The sequence below is a fragment of the Alexandromys fortis genome, unplaced genomic scaffold (assembly GCF_014885135.2).
Source record: "Alexandromys fortis isolate MF-2015 unplaced genomic scaffold, M_Fortis_MF-2015_v1.1 scaffold_69, whole genome shotgun sequence".
NCBI lineage: Eukaryota > Metazoa > Chordata > Mammalia > Rodentia > Cricetidae > Alexandromys > Alexandromys fortis.
Window position 1 is genome coordinate 8,119,821 of NW_026067951.1, and position 21,973 is coordinate 8,141,793.

Below are 21,973 nucleotides of genomic sequence, written 5' to 3' on the forward strand. Positions count from 1 at the left end.
TACAATGTGCTGAAAGGGCATTGTCTGTTAGTTTCATCTTTTCCCCAAGAAAAGAGAAAAATATGGAAATATGTGGTGTTTAGTGAAGGTTCTAGCAAATAGTTCTCACCGAAGCTCGGGGTTGGCAGGGCTCCATCACTCGGCTGGTTGGCAGCAGGCTGGGCTGCGCTCAGATGCTATACCTTCCACTTGATGGATGCTGCGCCCAGAGCTCATGAGTTCTAAACGGGGGCAGAGCTGTAGTGTTCCATTCCTCATCCTGTTAACGCTCAGCTACTGCACACCTGGGAAGATCCTTTGTCCCAGTTAAGGGTCTCACAGACATAAAGTCAGCCCAACCCACATCCCTCTCATTGAGCTCCTTTGTGTCTCCCTCAGCTGGGGAGCAGAACCACAAGACCAGCCTAGGAGAGGACATCCAATTCTGTTTTCTTCTTTCTCTCATGGGACTGTTCAGTCTTTCTCTAAAAAGCATCTCGTTATGTTTGCTTGTTAGTATTAACTAATTTCATTCATTTTCTTGTTTTGCTTTTTTTTTTTTTCAGGTTGTTTTGTTTTGTTTTGAGATAGGGTTTTTCTATGTAGCCCTGGCTATAGAGCTCACTCTGTAGACCAGGCTGACCTCAAACTCAGTTCTGCCTGCCTCTGCCTCCCGAATGATGGGATTAAAGCCATATGCCACCTCCACCCGGCCATTTGTTATCTTATGACTGCAGCTACCAATTACTCAATGCATGCAAGGTGCTCACTCGAAGTTCGCTTTCTACAAGGATCCTTTCATCTCATACTTAGAACAATCCTATGAGGTCCAAACATTAACTTCCTGATTTCAGAAACGAAGTGAAGCCCAGGAGAGGTTAACGAACTTAGCCTGAAAATAAAGGTGACTTGAAATCAGCTCTAAGCAGAGACAAAGGCCATGCTTTATTGGTTACACTGAATCTCCCACTCTTGGTTAACTCTACCTTGCTGAGTCTGGACTTTTCCAGTTGGCAGAGCTTTTGATAGCAACTCTGAAGGGGTTCACGTCAGACAAAAGTCATTTTCTGAGCCCTCCTTCCCTGGCCACTGATGAAAGTTGTTTGTACCAATGTTGCAACAATGGCTTCAAGTTTTAAAAGGGCTATCAATGCTCAAAAAACGGAATCCCCAAACTCCAAATCCCACATAGTACTACGTAGATGATTGGCTTTGAACTCACTCTGTAACCCAGGTTGTTTCTATAGTGATCCCCTGCCTCGGCCTCCTGATTGCTGGAATTACAGGTCTGTGCCACCACACTGGGATTCTGTCATCAGAGAATTGATGGGAGCTCTAGGATCTCACTGGAGAAAGACTGAAGCCGGCTCTTGACCAAACTAGTTTGGTTGATCCTTCCTGAGATCTGGGGGTGCTGGGGAAAGTCATGAATGCTTGTAGGCTGTCAAGACTGTCCTCGACCACACAGCAAAGCTAAAGAAGAAAGGACTCGGGGACACAGCAGAGTAATAAAACAGAACTTTGCTCGGGACCAGTCAGGTCTAGCCGACCTGAACCCCTTCTGAGTTGCTATGAAAAGCCCTGCCAAGTGGAAAGGTTCTTCCTGAGCTAAGAAGAGTGAACCCAGAGGACAATGACCAGGTCCTTCCTTAAGCCCCCAACCTTCACAAAGCCCTGTCACAGGAAGAATGTGTGAAATATGAGGGGTAGAGTTACATTTTTTTCCCACCAGTCTCCTTTATCCACTTTTTCCAAATCTAAACTGACGGTGTATAAACTGTGAAATCCAAACAAACATTGCAGGGCCCCGTTCATATCCTGACATTAAAAAGGAACAACCTTTGCCTTTTCAGATGATCTTACCAACTGGTTTTAAGTGTGGGTAGGTGTGTAAGGGTGAATGTGTACACAAGTGTGCATGGGGACATAAGTGTGCACAACCTGTGGAGGCTAGAAGTAAACCGGATGTTTACTTACCAGAGAAGTTAGACCGACCAGCCAGAGAAGCCCAGCAATCCACATGTCTCCACTTCCATGGCACTGGTATGGCAAATGCATACCACCAAGTCTGGCTGTTTTACATGGGTACTAGTATTTGAACTGAGGTCTGTGTGCTTGCATGCAGTGTAAGAACTTTACTCACTGAGCCATCTCCCCAAGCTCCTGGCATGTGAGTTTAATCATACATATGAGAGAAAGATGCCAGTGCCATGGCTTGTTCAAGGCCAGTAAAGTTCTGAGTGAAAATGGTAAAGGCTGGAGGTGGTTTAAATACTAATCACGGTGGGGAAAATGTGTGCCAAGGAAATGCAGGTTCCTCCAGATGAGGGAGATGGCCACTCTTGTTTGAAATGTCAGGGCTAAATTACAGTGATTGAATTGGAAATTCTGGCTTGTGTGCAGCAGACCAAAAAAAAAGTGTGTGTGTGTGTGTGTGTGTGAGAGAGAGAGAGAGAGAGAGAGTATTTGTGTGTTGCAGTTCAAGTAGTAGAATCTAAAAAGTTTATCTTAGTCAACTTTGAAAGAAGAGAATGGATACATTACTTGAATTATCAAGATAATTGCCATGATATTTAGCTTTTTCTCTTTCTGGGGAAATGTGGCCTCAGTACAGATGACAGGCAATGAATGTTAGCATGAGGCCAGAACACTTTGAACCATTACCTTGTCTGCCTTAATACCCAATTAGTCTCAGTTCCAGACATAAAGTTAACTCTGGCTTCTTTAAAAAGTCACTCAGTTGAGGTTAAGTGCAAATTCGTGCATAAACACACTGTCTCCACACTTCATGGGTTGGTGACGCCGTGGCTCTTAAAAACTCTTAAGCATCCAGGTGTTCAAAGATCTGTGACTGTTTTTCTGGAAGAAATGGCGTCTCACAGTATTGGTGAAACATGATCTGGTTGGTATCTAGGACCTCTGATAGCTGGTACTGTCACCTGAGGATTTTCCAGGCTTTCTGTTGAGTACTGCCTATGAGAACTGGATTTCTAATGCCAGGCAGGGCCCTCATTCTATGCTAGGAGCTACATGCTCAAAAACTATGGCTACCTCTGCCACGAGTGACGTGGACGTGAGTGTAATACACGAACTTGATGACAAGACTGAGGACTCTTTGATGGAAGACCTGGGATATCACTCACAGGGCATGCTCACTGAGTGTTGGCTGAACGTCATTTAACATGGAGGTCCCCACCCTGTTCCTGGTGTCAGAGACCCAGACACCATCCTCCACATTGTCTCTTGTAGCAAGTGGGTGATCCACACCCACTAAGTGCTCCACGCTGCCCAGAGTTCAGCAGACAGACCCCATCCCGTCAGATGGGTCACAGCGCACAGTGTGTTACCATCCTCCCAGGGGATTCCACACATGCCCCGGGGTTCAACAATATAACTCAGCTGAGAAAAATGTCATGATAGAATTCATTTCTCTAAAATTGTCTAATCTCTTTGAAAAGTCAACTTTTCTTTCTTTCAGTGCTAAAACTTGGTGTTTGGCTTTTTTTTTTCCCTAGGAAAACCTCTTTTTCGTGATGGAGTACCTCAATGGGGGAGATTTAATGTACCACATCCAAAGTTGCCACAAATTTGACCTTTCCAGAGCCACGTAAGAGCCTCACTTGGTATTTGGGATGTTCTGTATTCTTGGTGTTTATGTGGACCCAGCACCCACCGACGGATTGCTTTTCTCATGTGGTCTTTTACCATTTAGTTTTTGTGATTGTGTGTGTGATTGGATTTGTGTCTGTGCACATGTGCATGCAGTGCCCTTGGAGTCCAAAGGAAGGTGTCAGATGCCCTGGAACTGGAGTTCCAGGCAGTTGTGAGCCACCTGCTGTGGGTGCTGGGATTCGAACACGGGTCCTCTGAAAGAGTAGCAAGTACTGTTAACCACTGAGCCATCTCCCCAACCCCCTCATAGATTATTTTTCTTACTTTATTGGTTGGCATGCCTAAATCCCAGAACAAGGTAAATACTTGGGAATCATGTCAAACAAGCCAACAATTTTCCCATTTTTATAAAACTGAGATTCGCTCCTGTCTTATTTCATGAAATAGATCAACATGAATCAAACAGTTCATTCATTTCATAGGAACCCTCTCCAGTCCATCAAGTTCCTAACTCATTGAGCACAGATGCAAATATGAATCCTTTGGAAAGAGCAGTGAAATGGAACCCAGATGTCTCAGGTGACCCTGGGAGTGGCACTGAGCTGCAGCCTGTCATCGGGAAGCTCGGTGGGAAGTTACAAAGCATTCAGCCCTTCCTGTGTTTGAAAATAACCCCCCCCCTTCTCTGGCATCAAACAGCTGGAGATGCTAGTGGAGCCAGCTGTTTCCCTGGTAGGAGGGCGGGTCCTACCAGCTGTGTCCTGCAGCTCACCTGCAGGTGTTGTTTTTCCCTTAGCCTTGGTCCTGCTTCCCTCCTGATAAACCCACAGTGACATACAAGCAGTGGACTTAGCATCATTTACAAATGATAGCTAGGGCTGGCAAGATGGCTCAGTAGGTAAGGGCGCCTCATGACCTGGTCCCATCCTCTGATCTGCACACATGCACCATGCACCATGATACACAATAAATAAATATATACATACATGAATGCACAATAAATAACTACATACTAACTTTTTTCCCTCGATGCTCGGCAATCTATCATATACCTCTTCATGACCACTTAAAGTGGTTTAGGCAGAACTGGGCTGAAAGATGGACTGGATCCACCAGCTTCTGCAAAAACCCAGCACCGTGGCTGTTTTATCAACTCGAGAAGGGGGCACTGGCCACTCCCAGCGTCTTCAGGCACCTTCAGCCAAGAACCTGTGATTATGTTATCAGGTTTCTGCAGCGTTGAGCAGAAGTCCCTGGGCATTGCACACTTGCACGAGAAGAGGGGCGAGTCATTCTGTCCCCCCAGGGTTCTATAAAGCTTGAATGAAGCTAACCAGAACACCTGCTGCCCCTATTGTCCCCTAAATGCGTCCTTCCTAGGACCCAGCAAATTTCCCCTTCCAAGAAGCTCTCCCTTATGTCTGACTTAATCCCACTAGAGAGACATAGCCTGTCACCACCGATGAGGAGGAACAGCTTATCACCGTCTGTCTTCTCATATCCTCCTATATATGAGAGGATATATAGCTCTCTCAGTCTATAGCTCTGGCCCAAGCTTAACAACATCAATATGAAAATATTCTAGCCGGATATGTTGGAAACGGCCTGGCACTGGGCTCTGTGGGCTCTAGGCAGAATGTAAAGTAAAGGAGAAAACTATTTTTCCCACTGCACTGTACTATTTATTACAGTTCACGTTTGCATAGGTTTTGAGATAGTGTGGGCATCGCAGTTTAGGAGATAGGAGCAAACAGCAGATTCACCAGCTCCTAAATGATGCTTTCTGGGCAGACCCCAGGTGAGTTGGAACCTTTGTGTTACCTGCAGAGTGGGTGACATCTTCCTGCCTGGAATTCAGCAAAAGCGCATGTGTGCCATTTAGTTGAATATACATAAACTATCACAAGGCTTGGAGCTCTTGCCCTGCTCCTCCTATACTCATGCTGTGTCCTGACTGTCTTTCTGACAGGTTTTATGCTGCTGAAATCATCCTTGGTCTACAGTTTCTTCATTCCAAAGGAATTGTCTACAGGTGAGCCATTCTCTGGGTTGATTCCACCGCCCGGTTCATTTCAGCACTGCAGTTGATTGGTGTAAAAGTGTCCTGGGAGGACAGCCCCCACCCAGAATCCTTCCCTCTGGGATTCTAATCCTAGAAGCCAGAGGTTCTGTTTTATTTCATCCTTCTTTCTTCTGGCCCTTGTGTGGGCTTTCCCTCTTCTCTTCCTGCCTTTGCTTCAACTCTGATGCTTTAGTTCTGCTTTCTCTAGCCTTTGTGTCTTTTGTACCTCTTCCTTTTGTTTTACGTCACCTGGAAATGTTTATGCAATATTTCCTTTTGTATGGGAGAAGGAAGCTCTTTCAACGTCTATGAAAACTCATGACTACACCCTACAGAAGCACACAGACCACCTCCACTGCCCTCTACGATAAAATTCAAAATTTCTCTTTTGCATGGTGTTAGTTCATTCTCTGCTGCCAGAGCTCTTAGATGAATACTATACTACACTCAAAACACAGTTGACGCATATTTAACATAAAATCTTCAATGTTAGTTTTCAGATGTCCAGTTTCCAGACTCACTGTTGGGGGGGGGGTGAGGAAAAGGAGCTGGAACGAGTTGGCTGAACTGCCAGTAACCAACACAGGGGCCTGGTCTGGAATAGCCATGACCTGGAGTCACCATTAAAAGTTCCATTGTCCTACACTTGGCTTTTTGCAGACAGCAGGCTGAATAGAGCCTTGGTCAACACTGAGGCTTTGGTATTTGCAGAATATGGTTCTGCTATCAGAAAAAAAAATCATATCATAAGAACACTCCATTTCCAGATATGTCCTGGTGAGGGTACTCTCTGCAGCATCACAAAACTCAAGTTTTTGAGATGCACACTCTAGAGTATAAACTTAAGCTTCTTTTAAGTCTTTTGTGTGTGTATGTATGTGTGTGTATGTGTGGTGTGTGTGTATATGTGATGTGTGGGTGTGTAGTGTGGGTGTGTGTGGTATGTGTATAAGGTGTGTGTGTGCATTGTGGTGTGTGTATTGTGTGGTGTGTGCATGGGTGTGGTGTGTGTATGTGTGGTGTGTGTATGTGTGTATAAGGTGTATGTATGTACATGTGTTGTGTGTGTATGTGTGTGGTGTACGCGGTATGTGTATAAGGTGTATGTGTGTGCATGTGTGGTGTGTGTATGTATGTGGTGTGTGTATAAGGTATATTTTTGCATATGTGATGTGTGTATGTGTGTGGTGTGTGCATGGGTGTGTTGTATATATATGTGTGTGTGTGGTATATGTGTAGTGTATATGTGTGTGGTGTGGGGGTGTAGTGTGTGTGATATGTGTATATGTGTGCATGCGTGTGTATTGTGTGCATGGTGTGTATATATGGTGTGTGTGTGGTGTGTGTGTATGTGCAGTGTGTGCGTGGCATTGGTATGTGTATTGTGTGGTGTGTGTATGTGTATGGTGTGTGCCTCTGTAGTGTATGTGTGATGTGTGTGTGTGCAGTGTGTGTATACGGGAGGTGTGTGTGTTCTTGTGTGGTATGTGGGTGTGTAGTGTGTGGTATGTGTGCAGTGTGTATGTATGTGTGTGGTGTGTGTTTGTATGATGTGTGTGTATGTATGGTGTGTATGTGTGTATGCTATATATATGCAGTAACTACGGAGGCCAGAAGAAAGTGTCAGATTCTTTGGAGCTGAAGTTACAAGTGGTTGAGTTATGCTCAGCATGGATGCCAGGAATTGAATTCAGGTCCTCTGGATAAGCAGCAAACACTATTAGCCACTGAGTTATCTCTTCAGAATTTTTTTTCTAGCTATCTAAAAGGTGGTAGGTTAAGGATAATAACTTTCATTTTTTTAGTTTTATTATAATGCCTGTAATGTGTAAAGCACACTTGCACTTAATATTGCATAGTTTGTATGGTGATATGTGGACAGATTGATAAGAAGATGAATGGGGAGAATGAATATCTTGATAAGTGGATGAGTGAACGGATCAACAAATGAATGGATTGATGAGCAGACTAGAAGGATGTGAAAGAGGGGAAGTCAGGAATTTTGGAAAGAGAAAGAATTGAATATTGCAGAGTTGCTAAGGACCATAAACTGAAATCCATATTCCCCAGTGCTTCTCTTCCCACTCAGCATGAGGCTTCCATCTTGGCATGCTGATGGAAGTGCAGGACAAAATGACCAACAAATGTCTTCCTATGACAAACAGCATGTGCTCATCTTAGATCTTTATCCACACGTGTGAGTCATGGTTTTAAGTCTTATGTACCAATCAGGAGAATATTTGACTCATTGAGTGAGGTCATTGTAGATCTTTGAGAGGCATCCTAAGATAATTAAAATCAAGACGAGGCCATTAGTCCTGTCCCCACGCTGCTTGGTGAAAACAGCAAGCTGTTGATGGGGATGCTGGACCCCAAACTTCAGCTGCTGATGACACTGAAGTTGGCCTGTTTTAAACAACATTTCAAGTGCTCAGGTGTAACTTGACCGGTAGGTGGCTGAAATGGCAGAGTCAGCCTATTCATTCCCTCCTGTAAGACAGGGTTGCACTGGTCTGTTTACAAACTCCAGTTCGTAACTCTGAAAGGCCACCCAAAAAAATTAACATAACCCTGGCAGCACATTAAAAACAAAACATCACTCTGTCATAGTCCTAGAGACTAGAAGGCTTAAATCAAAGTATAGCAGAACCTTTCATCAAAGGTTCTAGGAGAAGACCCTTCTCCAACATACCCAGCCGGAGAGCCTGCAGGCATTTGTAGCTACATCACTCCAATCTCTGTCTCCACCGGGACCTTCTCTCCCTGTGTGTCTCTCTTCTGTGTGAGATGAGAGTAAGGCATGATAAATTTAGTCTGCCTTCACCACACATGCAACTCAGGATGAGTTCATCTTGACACCTTTAACTTAACTATATCAGTAAACACTCTTTTCTTAAATGGGTTACATTCACAGCATTATAGGGAGTACGATGTGGATTATATTCTGTTTTATTATTTTAAAAATGCACATGCAAAGTCAGGCATAGTGGTACATGCCTGTGATTCTGGCAGTCAACAGGCTGGAGGCAAGAGGATTAAAACTCAAGGACAGTTTAAGCTACAAGAGAGTTCCTGCACGCATGCATGTGCTGCATGGGTGGGTGTGTGTGTGTGTCTGTGTGTCTGTGTATGTCTGTGTGTTTACGTGTGAGTATGTATATATGCATGAGGTAGGCACCATTTACTGCTCTGTGTCATGAATTGATAAATGTCCACTAACGCATTGTCCATGGTGAAAGACCATGATGGGCAGAAAATATGTAGAATTCCAAACTGTAAGATAACAAAATAAAGGCACTCTCTAGATTTTCTTGGAGGGTAGAATTACATGAAAAAAATAGAGACAGAGCATACTAAAAAGTTCAAATAAATAGGATTCCAGTTTTAGAGAGAGAGAAAAGAGAAGACCTTGTGAGACCGCTAGCACTCCAAAAGCAAAGACTTCTTATCTTGGTAATGTTTTGTTTTGTTTTGTATTTAAGGGAAGAGAATTTTCAGATAGAGAAAATGACTAAAGAGAAGCCACCCTTCCTCACCCACACCCCACACACATGGAGGAAATCAGGCAGAAAGGGACAGGCTAGTTAGCTCTTAGAGCTGCTCACTGCCTCCTGTAGAACAAAACTAAATTCACAGGTTCAGAGCCTGTTGTGGTTGGGCAGCACAGAACTGAAGAAATGAGATGGGGATATTGTTCATCTTTCAACACCATCCAGTAGAGCCTTCTCATGGGAACAGCGTCATCTTAAGAGATGCTAATTTGGACGTAATTTAAAACCAAGGACTCAGAAAATACACAGACATGGCAGGAAAATTCAGAACCTCAATTCTGAGAATGTCAGAGACAAAGAGTGGCTGTACTTCTGAATGAGGAACTAGACCTCACTTCCATATCTGAGGCCATTTCCAAATGCTTTCACATGGCCTGTATCAGTAGATGCCACAGGAGATAAGCAAGAGGCATCATGGGCCTTGTTTGTTGCTTAGTAACAAGAGGCTCAGCAAGGTCCACCATGAAACAACTGTAACTTGGCTTCTGAATAGAAGATCTTCTCTAGAACTGACCACACGCCAAAGGGTTCCACTGAATTTTCCAGTATGCTTGACACACAAGTGCCACGGTGGCAAAGAGTGGCTTTGGACTCTCAAGCGCTTCCCTTGAGTCTTGATGTCCTAGAGTGAAGAGTAAGTTAAACGACTGCCTCAGAATGTTCTGGATCTTTGGGTTCTATACAGTATCTCTAGTTGGCTCCAAAGAACCTGACTAGTTTTCTGCCTCCAGTCCTTACTTCCATGGAGGTCTAGCTTTGAGAAAAAGAAGAAGTCTTTTAGGGCCTTTCCATCCCTTAGGTCTCTCAGACCTTCTTTCTCACCATCCCAAAGACATCTGTACTGCTTTAAAAAATGGACTGGGAATTGGACATGAAGCTTATTTTTCCTAGCCAGAGGCACAGAGAACATTTATTTTTAGAATCAGTTAAAATACATCCGTGTATAGTTTCATAAGACCAGTTTGATGAGAAAGGCCAGGTGTAATGTAAGAATGTAAGAGAGATGGCCTAGGCTTGCATCCCAGGCCACTGACTAGCTATGTGGTCTGGATAAATAACATCATGCATGAGAAACTTTTATCTTACCTAGGGTGAAAAAAAAAAAAGAAACTACATCAGTAGTAACTTGATGAGGTTGACAAGATGTCTCAATGGGTAGGAAGGAGCGATTACTGTTCAAGCTTAGAGACCTGAGTTCAAATCCCAACACAACCCCACAAAAAATCCAAGTATGACCGCATGCATTTGTCATCCCAGTGATGAAGGGAGAGGAGGCAGGAGGCTCTATGGAGATTGCTGGGTACCAGCCTAGCTCCAGGTCCAGTAAGAAACACTGTCTCAGGGGGGAAGGATGGAGAATGACAGAACAGGATACCACCGTCTTCCCCTCTCCTCCACATACACATTCCAGTGTGAGCATCCACCCACACATGTACCTGTATTCCACACTACACACTTCACATATACTCATACTGTAACACTAGTAATAGTAGCTTGATATCAAAGGACTACTGTGAGACTCAAATGATGAAATAAGTGTGTGTACAAGCAAAAGAGCCCAGCAAAGTATTAGATACTGTGGCCATTGTTCTGGTCTTTTCTAAAGCATCACAGCTGGATCCAGCTCTCTGGAGATGACGGCATCAACTTCAGCCAAATTTTAGAACTATACAAACATATCTAAAAATGACAAACTTAAAAGGACACCAATATGGCATAGCATATGGACTAGCTAATAAGCCTGAATTGTTAGTGTGTGAATTTAGATCAGCCTGTAACTGGACTGAACGGATAAAGCTGGTAAGTCATGTATTTAGCACCAGTGACATATCAGAAGACAGAAGACCAGCACTGTCCAATGAGAAAGCTCAGACACAGCAGGCATCTTCTGTCCTGACCGTGAAAGTGTGGCAGGGACAGAGAGAAGCAGGTGCTGTCATGAATCTGAGACATGTCTAGGGATTCCCAGTCACACAGAAACTACTGCTGTCATGTGGTTAGTAGAGATGACTAAGATGACTCAACTGGACCAAATGGAAGTCAACTCGGGGGACATCGGCTAAGTCTCAGCTGCAGCAGCATAGCTGGGTTCCACTCTGCTTCTCTCGTCTGCTTGCTCTCTCAGGAAGTGGAGCTAGCAGTTAAAACAGTTACTCAGGTGTGCTTCACAGCTATTAACCATTGGTTGATGGTGAAGTGATTCCATAAAAACCAGTGAGTGTGTCATGTGTTGTCAGAACTGCCACTGGAGCAATGGCTCAGGACGCTAATACAACCACTCTCCAGCTGGGACAGCCACATGGGACATTGATGTTCTCACTCTCCTGCTGACCTATCCACACAGGAAATATGGATCGAGCCCCTAAGGTGCAACAAGTATTCAGAAGGCGTGGGAGATATGGTGATCTGTTGCGGTATCTGTCCCAAACCAGATGGCCAGGGAAGCAAGGGCCTCAAGAAAAGCCCTAAACATGAGCCACTGATAATGGGGAGGCGGGACATTTGACAGCAGGCAATGAGCCACTTAGAAGATCCACGTCTGGTCCAGAGGATTTGGTGGCAGCAAAACCTTTCCTCAAGCTCTCCCATGAGCTATGCTGGCACAAGCTACCATACCCCCACTAGAATTTCATTTTAACAAAACTGTGTTTATTCAAGTGAGATTGCACTTTGCTTTTGTTTTCCAGGGACCTGAAGCTAGATAATATCCTGCTAGACAGAGATGGACATATCAAAATAGCAGATTTTGGGATGTGCAAGGAGAACATGCTAGGAGATGCGAAGACAAATACTTTCTGTGGGACTCCTGACTACATCGCGCCGGAGGTAAGGACACACTTTCGTGGGCGGTCCTCTCACAGCCTCTGTGCTGAGGCCACGGGATTCCTCCCCTAAGCTTCAGTGTGGTTTGGTCTGCGGAGTGTTTTCCAGATGTAGATATGCATATGGGTCTTTTGAGCTTTATAGAAAATGCCACCCTACTAATGACATCCCTCCATGGTCAGAGATCTAGACTCCGTTTGCGTTAGAGGTCTGAATCACCCCAGCCTTAAAAATGATCTCTTTAGACCCACCTCAAGGGACACCTGGCAAAGAGCCAGGAAGAAGCAGCGCTCCACCTAAATCAAGTTTAAAGGTGGGGTCAGAACACCTGGATAGAAGGGGAAGGTGGAAGGGCTGTCGGCGCCTCTCAGCCCCGTTTCTAACTGAGTGTGGGTGCTTCTCTGCAGCGAGGATAACTCAGACTCACGGTGTTATTGAAGCTGTTAAAGGAGGGAGCATCTTCATGTCTGACAATTTCATAATGAAATCTATTACTCTATATGATTATTGATTGCTTTAAAAAGCTTTAAAGGATAGTGGAGCTTCTAAAAACTATGCCTCGTTCTAATCCCATAAAATAGTACGGGTTCCTGGTGATCTTATGACCAGCGTTTTCTCAGGAGGCATCTGCTCTTTCAGTTAAACTCACTTTCCCACTTTGGGGGATTCTCCTCCTGCTGCCACCCCAGGGAGATTAGAGACCGCCGTACTGTGCGGCCCTTGTCATAGCATGGAATATCTGGCGCCGTTGCATTTATTTTATTTTTATCTTTCAGTCCCCTGCGCAGCTGCTTGTTTGCTCTGCAGTCTGGTACTGTTGCTAGCTTTTAAAGACATTTTTTAAATTCTGAAATAATGATATGTTTGTAAGAAGTTCCAAAAGTAGCACTGAAACACCTGCACCCGCCACCCAGCTTCCTCCATTGTTATAACTCAAATTGTTCAAGATCTGGAGAGAAGGCACAATGGGCAAGAATCTTTCTGTGTGAGCATCTGGACCTGAGTTCAAATCGCCTAGCACCCACCGAAAAAGCTAGGCATGGCCATGTACACCTATAACCTCAGAGCTTTGGAAGGTAGGGACGGGACAGTCCCCAGAATTTGCTGACTGCATGCCTAGCTCCAAATTCAGTGAGAGTCCCTGTCTCAAGGAATAAGGTAGAGAGTTAAGCAGCAGGCTACTCAATGTCATACATACCATCATGGCTGCACACACCCACACACCCGCATTTGCATCTGCACATAAGCCCCCCTCCACTATCCCGCGATAGATAGATAGATAGATAGATAGATAGATAGATAGATAGATAGATAGATAGATAGATATTAGTTCCTTTTCTACTGCTCCGATAAAAACACAATGACCAAGCAACTTGTAGAAGGAGGGTTTATTTGGGCTTGCTGTTCCAGAGGAAGAAGAGTCCATCACCGTCCCAGAGGGGAAGTACGGCAGCAGAGCAGCAACTGAGAGCTCACATTTTAAACAACAAGCAGGAAGCCCAGGGAGTGGTGAAAACCTTTGAAACCTCAAAGTCCGCCCTCAGGGACACACTTCCTCAGCAAAGCCACACCTAAGCCTCACCAAACAGTGCCCCCAAAGCATTCAAATGCTTGAGACTCTGAGGGACATCTCGCCAGTTCCCCTCATGGATAGATTTGGGTGATCTTCCCTTTCACTCAGTGAGGAGACTGACACAGTACGATGAGCCAAATTAGCCTTTTAAAGTGAATGAATGAATAAATTAATGAATGAATAAATGAATGAATGAATGAACTTATGAATGAAGGATGAATGTCTAGTACGGACAGATCTCTGATTTCCCTGGTAAAGCAATGTCAGCAGCAGATCCCATGGCAGCTGGGGCTAAGAACCAAGCTGCTTTCGCTGCACTACCATGGTTTTCATTTTAATTTAACCTCATTGAAAGGTTCGGATGGTGGCTGTTCTTCGAGAAATTGTGGGTATTTTAGCTGTCTAGTTCACGGCTGTGATCCCTTTCTGATATAGATCCTGTGTGTGAGCACAGATACTGTCTTTGTGGGGGTGCAATAAAGCAGCTTTAGCTTGAGGGGAAGCCAAAGCTAATCACGGCACGAGCGTAGGAGACCTCAAAGTGGAGCCCGTTCAGCACAGAGGCCCTCCGGTGATTATCCCAAACTGTGTGGACTCCGCTCAGATATGCTGTGTTAGTCTCAGCAAAGGTTTCCTGTGTCTTCCTCTTTGCCACACCGACCTCCTCCACACCCATGCCCACCCCTGACTCCATCCAACCCCCACCCTCACCACGTGAGACACCTCCAATTCTTTTATCTCCATCTTAGGATGTCTAAATATCTTTGTGTTTGTTCTTGTCCATCCCTGTCTGAAAAAAAAAAAGGTTTTGTTCTTTCTTGAGCAGTTAAACAAGCACCCTGAAGATATGTGTGTGTCTACATTACATATGAATGTCATGCATTGCTACCAACTAACATGATCTAAGTGTTAAAAATAAGTCTAAAATGTGTAAGAGCAAAGTGAACTAGGAATGAGACAAAAACGGGTGCTGAGTAGCTTAATTCCTCTGTCTTAATAGTAAAAAGTAAGTATATGTCATGAAAATTAGGAGACCAAATACCTTATTAAAATTATTTCTTTTCTTTTTGAGATTTAATATAATGTACATACTTCCCTTCCCTTTTTCCTCCAACCTTCCCTGTATTCCTCCTTGCTTTCTTTTTCCATTAATTGTTGTAATTGATGCTGCTGGTGGTGGTGGTGTGCATACGTGTGTGTGTGTGTGTGTGTGTGTGTGTGTGTGTGTGTGTGTGTGTATTCCTAAATACATAAGTAAACCCTGTTCAGTCTTTATACTATCATTTGTGTTTATGTTTTCAGGGCTAACCATTTGGTATCAGATAACCAGTTGGTGGCTCGTCCCTGGGTCAGACAATTTCTCCTGCTCTCTGCATTCCTCAGTTGCCTGGGTTGAGGCCTCATGAGCTTCCCCCGGTCCACTTTAGCATGGTGATTGGTTTGGCCATTGTCCAGCTTGTGTTTAGACAGTCACGTTAGCGAAACTTCACGGGTGTAGCTTCTGACACTCTGAGGAGAGACAATGTTGCAGCAAACTCCCTGCTCTTCTGGCTCCTCCGGTCCTTCTTCTCCTTGGCCGGGATCCCTGAGCCTTAGGTGTGGGAGTCAAGTTACAGAAGCCTCAGCTGGGTCTGGGCTCCACACTCCAGGTTTGATTGTTTTTCTGTAATTGTCTCTCCATCTGCCACTAAGAGAAATTTCCTTGTTGATGGTGAAGACTATACTTAGGAGATAAATTTTTAAAAAACCGTCTTGGTTAAAGGATCCATGAGATGACTCAGCAGGTAAAGGCACTTGCTCCCAAGGCTCACAACCTGAGTGCCATCCCTAGGCCTCACGTGATGGAAGGAACAGACTCCTAGAAAGTTGCCCTCTGACGTGCGTACATGTGCCATGGCAAACACATGTCCCCACACAGACACACTAAATAACTGTAATTTTTAAAAATTTTTTTTTTTTTAAAATCTTGGTTTAATACTCTAGGTCTCTGGGCATTGAAAGGTCTTCAATGTCCTTCAAATTCTTGGTTCTCATAGTATTGTGGCAACTGGTAAAGACTCCTAGCAAGTACAAAAACGAAACAATTTATAATCAAGAGTTAGCAAGGACTATTGCTGATGATAGCAGATGCAAGTCCATTGTCCAAAGCACTGTTTTTAAGATTTTTTTTTTGAAAGGAAGCTTCTTTTTGGCCCAAAGCACAGTTAATGAAGCCACTGGTTTAGCTTCACACATGGCTGATAAACAAGCTGTCTGAAAGGGACGGTGCCACCACCATCTCCTACCGCCTACGTATTTATAATCTTGTCATTTACTTAAGCTCTACCTCTAGCCCAAATGGCCTGTGTGCTACAGATCCTTGTGTTCACTAACGAACTACATGTTATCAGGAGCTATTCATCATCCTCCCAGGAGTGTACACTCCTTAACACGCTTGCTCCAAGGAGCTGTTACTGTCACCCATTACAAGGGACAAAGAGGGACTGTGTCAGACAGTGACAAAGCCGTTATTATTATCATTATTACTTGGCTAGTTTCTCCACTTTGAAATTGTTGAGTCTCAGTTCTTGGAGTAAGGCAGAGCTAGGAAAGGGGACAGACCCTCGACCTGGCACAGCTCCACTGCCCTGCCCGTCACAGAACAGTGTGCAAAGAAGCATGCAGGAAGTGATAAATACCAGAAGACAATATTAACTGTGATTGAAATACTCAGAGACTGGACTTCAGAACCAGCTCTCAACTCACTATGAGATTTTAAATAAGGACCACAGTCCCCTAAGTCCAGTCGTCACCCTCCAGGGATAGCAGCAGAGGTCCTGGGTATTCTTAGAAATGAAGACATAATGTACAAAAAAAAACAAAAAACAAAAACAAAAACACCTGGTGGCTGTTAGCGTTCCTTCTCGAAGTGCCTGTTCCCTTTGTGAATTTGCAGTTTGCTCCTCCCTCCTAACGTAAGACTGCTTACTTTAACTAACATCACCTAGCCTCAATGCTCTAATTTCTGTGACAGCTGTCCCCTGGCCTCCTCCAGGATGACATTTGTTCCTCCAAAATGAAGTTGTTTACGGAGATGTTTGTTGTTCGGGAACAGTTCTGGTTGCTTTGGCACCACCTTATGGCTGGTCTTGGGAATTGCGTGTGAGCCTGGTGCCTAATACCCTTTGTGTCTATGTAGGGCTGAACCAACTGATCATACAAATTAATGGTGTATCTTTTCTTCTTCGTCACTCTCTCTGGGTCGTTAAGACAAATGTAGTTGACTTTTTTGTTTGTCAAGTTTAATGTGAGCTTTTATATTTCCATATTGACTTACAGCTATCAAGTAGCAATTTATAAATGGTGGCAGATTGCAAAATTCTGTTTGCTAAATGATCTTTGCTTTCATGCACAGGGATAAAGTTTATCCAAGCAGCTGTTCAGCATGGCACTTACAGCAATTTCCAGGCCCTACTTTTCATGGGACCCTGGAATTACCCTGTTATTATAGCCTTATTAGGTATCCAAGCATGAACACCCTTTCTAACAAGGGAGGTTCTGGAGGAGTAAGGGGGCTTCCTCGAGCTGTGCCGTGAGGGATCCAGCCCATGCAGAGCATGTGGGGCTTTGCATGGTTGGATAGCATCCTGCTGTGTCTAAGTATCACAGTTTCTTTGCGCATTCATCTCACGGATGGGATCTTTGGCTGATGCTCTCTCTCTTAGTCACCATAAGCCGTGCTATATTAAAGAGTGCCCGTGTCTCTTAAACTCACTGGCTTCATTGATTTTGTTAATACATCCACCGCCGCATCCTCTTCAGTCATTCATGCAGTCGTGGATCCCACTGCGCACTGTTTTCGCAGTGCCTGCTGGCATTAGGATGCTGTGTGGTGACACGGTGACTTGTACAGCCTTGGCAGCTTGCACAGCCTTGGCATTCCAGCAGCAGAAGGAGCTGCTGGAAGTCAAAGGACAACATCTTTATTACCACAAAATATAAACTGATAAAAGGATAGATTTAGTGTTTTGTTAGGTAGAATTTCTACTTTTACATCCTCCGTCCTAGAAGACAGACCAAATCTGTTCTCAGAACCTATCCTTAGCTGTAGGTCTGAGGAGTCTCTGATCTGACTTCTGGGTTGGAAGAGTCTTGAGAGTCTTGCTGACCTCTCTCATGATAGTCATATGACTTGATTCTGCATCCCAGCGGCCAGTCATGTGACTCTTGACATGAGCTGTTGTGACTGGCTCTTTTAAAGATGTCACCAGATGGAATGGATTTTGTGTACTCCATTACCTTGGTGGTTTTATGCAGAGCTGGAAGAACAGAAGCCAGTAAAACACATAGGTTTCATTTAGCTAACCGCATCAAAGGTAATGGAGAATTTAGGCTCAAGCCAGCTCTGTAAGATACAGTCCCTGGCCCCCAAGAACCTCACAGCCCAGATGGAAAAATGAAAGCTACAGACTTGGTTCAGTCATTACATCAAAGCCAGAGGAGAAAAATACAGAATAAAAATGAGTGTGAGTCTCTACTTCCACTCAGAAGCTTGGGCACAATGTAGTCATCTCTTAGCAGTCGTCAGCAGGCCAGAAGGTACCGCTCTCAGTCTAGACTACAGGCTATCACAGCCAGTCATTCACCGCTAGACTCGCAAATGTTATCCGTCGTCAGACTCAAGTATTAATGATGCTTCTGCCTGTTGGTCGTGCAGATCTTGCTGGGTCAGAAATACAACCATTCCGTTGACTGGTGGTCCTTCGGGGTCCTCCTTTACGAGATGCTGATTGGCCAATCGCCTTTCCACGGCCAGGACGAAGAGGAGCTTTTCCACTCCATTCGTATGGACAATCCCTTTTACCCGCGATGGCTGGAAAAGGAGGCCAAGGATCTTTTAGTGAAGGTAAGAAATTAAAGCCAAAGCCTGGGGTAGTGCCTTGAGAGGGTGCTTGCCTCAAGTGGGCAAGACCCTGAGTTTGACTCCTCAGTTTGAAAAAGCAAAAAAGGAAAAGAAACAAGAAAACGGCGCTAAGAGAGGACTCATTAAATTGGTACTAGATTCTGCTCAGTAGTCCCATTTGCTCCCAGGTCCTGACTCAGACATGACCAAACACCACAGCATGCAGTGAAGGGTTTAATGGGATGTTGCTGTCTGTGTTTCAGCTGAAACACTGATGCTATGGGCTCTGGTATCAAAGTCAGGGGATCAAGACAGGGGTATGGAGGAGGGGGGAAATACTCATGTTGTTTTTCATAGGCAGATTCTAGATTGTGTGTGTGCGTGTTCGTGTGTGTGTGTGTGTGTGTGTGTTTAAAAATAAAAGGAAAACTATTGGAGAAGAAAATAAACCAACCAGAGACGGAAGAGTGAAAAAAGAAGGATATTAGGGGCACACATATGAACTAAGCATGATGTTACATATGTCTGAAAATATCACAATGATTCCATTATTTTCTATACTAATTAAAATAATAAGAAAATTTAGCTTTGAAAATTAAAACAGCCATAATAAAAAAACAAACCAACAAAAAACTAATATTTATAGGCAAACATGGTGGCTTAAAAGGTAGGCGGATCAGGAGTTCATGGGGGCCAACCAGGCTATATGATTACATGAGACCCTGATTCAAAAAAGAGGTGGAGGGTGGATGAGGGGAAAGAAGAGAAAGAAGGAGGAAGTAAAATAAACCCTCTTTACACCATTTATAAAAAGAAATTCCCAAAAAAAACTTTGGTGGATCTGGGTGGAGAAAGCCTTGAAGGATCTGGGTGGAGGAAACCTTGGAGGATCTGGGTGGAGGTATAGTTGGTTCTTTAAGCAGTCACAGTATGTGACTTACAAAAATCTTTGTCTCTTGTATATAATGCCCTACGGGCCAGCAATCCACTCATCCCTAGCAGGATGCAGACTTCCCCACTCAAACTGCTGAAAGGCAAACCTCTAAAGTCCCAGACACCATCTCTGCCATCTCCATTGAGAAACGAAGCAGGCCACCCTAGGCCCAATCAGCATGTCAGTCTTAACGTTAATGCAAGACTACTGCCCACCTCTGCTCAGAGGTCATGGTGAGCTTCTGGCCCGTGGAGATGGGACCGCAGCCATGCTGAGGTTGCCTGCATCCTTGTTCTCTTCCTTTCCAACCCTTGAGTCTTCTTAGGCCTATCGTGATAGATATAGATACAGATGATATAGATATAGGTAGGTAGAGATAATATGCTATGATAGGATATTTAAATATTATTAATTCTCTATTATAATCATTTAGATATGGTAGATTTATAATAATTAAATAATAAGAGATTTATCTTAATTTTTTGTGGCAAGGTTTCCAACTAAGCCTGAATTCAAGACTCTTCCTCTCTTTAATTATTATGGTTATACTCTGGAGTGTGTGTGTGTGTGTGTGTGTGTGTGTGCATCCTGATGAGTCCATTATGCATTACTAACCAAAAGCTATTTCTCCAACCCCTATTAATAAGTTTTCAACCAAAAGTTTGGAAGCATTTCCATGGACAGGGTACAGCTTCTACGCTTACAGAAGTTCTAGGTTTCCTTCCCAATACCAAAAAGAAAGAAAGAAAGAGAAAAGAAGGAGAGAAGAATGGAAGGAAGAGAGGGAGGAAGGAGAACAGGGAGGAAGGAAAGAAAAAATAGAGAAGGCAGGGAGGGAGAGAGAAACAGAGAATAAGGGATTTCCAGGCTCATCTTTCGCTAGTCAGCATTTTTCTCTTAAAAACTATTTAGGATTAAATCTAAAGGGCTTTATACTTCCATGTCCCTAACGCAAGTGACAGCTTGTCTGAGGTATTAGAAATTTTGAGACGACTCCAGAGCTCTCTCGGGGAATCGGGATTGTGAATCTGAGAGGTGTTGACAAAGCCCCATAGGAAACTCGGCCTGAGGTTAATGGAATAGGTATTTAAAACCAGAGCCTGTTCCTTGCAGCTCGCATCTTCTGACTTGGAGCCAAACAAGCGCCAAGCTTAGAAAACTCCCTGAATGGCCAATTAAATTCACTTTTAATGAGCAAACAAAACACATGGATAATGAAAGCTAATTTAAAAATTAGCTAGTTTTTTTTTTTTTAAAAAAAAAAAAAAGGACAGCAGTAAAAAGAAGCTAGTGGGATTCCAATGCAAAGTCCCTCTTACGGAAGGCAAATTCAGACTTCATGACAACCAAGACATTTATTTTACACGTGGCTGTATGACGCGCTCAATGTGAATTGAACACGTCAGCCCCGGCTGCTGTAACATAATGTACCCAGACTGATCAGGCAACATTTCCCTCTCATCGTTTCTTAACTGCTTGACATAGTGTCAGAGGCAGTGTTTAAATGGACACAGATCAGTCCTTACCCCCTCCCCTGCCCCAGCAAGCCCTACTTATTGCACACTGAAATATGGATGCGTCTCACATAGCAGACATTTATTTCTTACCAAGTTAGACATCGAAGATCAAGGGTCATCGGGGTCAGTCTTGGTGCTGCCTTCTTCATAGGAAGTATATAGGCACCTTGCTGTATCTGAGAGAAGAGGTGGGTCAGAAAAATACTCTGTATCTCTTAATTTTAAGGACAATAATCCTATGAGATTTGGACTCCATCCCTGTGACCTCATTTAAGCTTCATCACTTCCATAAAGTTCCTCTCCACAGTCACACTGGAGTCAGGACTTCACTGGATGAGTTTTAACATAACAGCTATATGGAAGCATCAGGACCAACAGAACTTTCTGGAAAAAAGAAAAATGAGGAAGAGCCTTGTTTTTCCCGTCATCAGAGATTCAGTCACCTTCAAATCGAGCCTGCCAGTCAGATGAGTCCCCAGAATTCGTTGCGATCCCCCAACACATGTGTGTTATCCATAGCCAGCCTTCCCATTGTACCTTCCAAATGCTGAGTTCCCACTCAGCATCAGGATATCTTCAGGCCACTAGGATAGGTGAAGTAGGGACAGGCCAGCAAAACCAGAAGTAACCTTGAGAGGAAAGTGGGGAGAGCTAGTTGCCAAGATAAGAGGAAACCATGACTTTAGTTGGGAAAGGAAGTAGAGCCTGTATATCAGATACCCACATCTCATTGAAAAGAGCAAATTATCGATATCTCATGCAAGCTGTGTGGATCCCAAAGGCAGAAAGTTAATCAATGCAATGTCCTTAAAGGGATGGAATCATGTTGTTCAATCAGGGGAAGGAGCAGGTATCGGGGCGGGCGTATGGCTGCAGCTATATAAGATAGCAAGAGGGACAGAACTTGCCATCATTTCAAACAATAAAATACTTAAAAACAGCCAGGTAATCTGGTACACACGTGAAATCTCAGAGCTGGGATGGTGAAAACAGGCTGTTCCCTGGGGTTTCCTGGCCAGCCAGCCTGGCTGGACCCATGA

The 21,973-nt window shown here is 44.1% G+C and overlaps 1 protein-coding gene across 1 annotated transcript in view; it reads left to right on the forward strand.

Moving 5' to 3' along the window:
- Positions 1–21,973, forward strand: part of Prkcq (protein kinase C theta) — a 134,705-nt gene that overhangs the window by 104,543 nt on the left and 8,189 nt on the right. The window contains exons 13-16 of the mRNA XM_050150573.1: positions 3,495–3,586; positions 5,561–5,623; positions 11,892–12,030; positions 18,297–18,485. Coding sequence (XP_050006530.1) covers positions 3,495–3,586; positions 5,561–5,623; positions 11,892–12,030; positions 18,297–18,485 — 483 coding nt within the window. The remainder of the gene's footprint in view (positions 1–3,494; positions 3,587–5,560; positions 5,624–11,891; positions 12,031–18,296; positions 18,486–21,973) is intronic.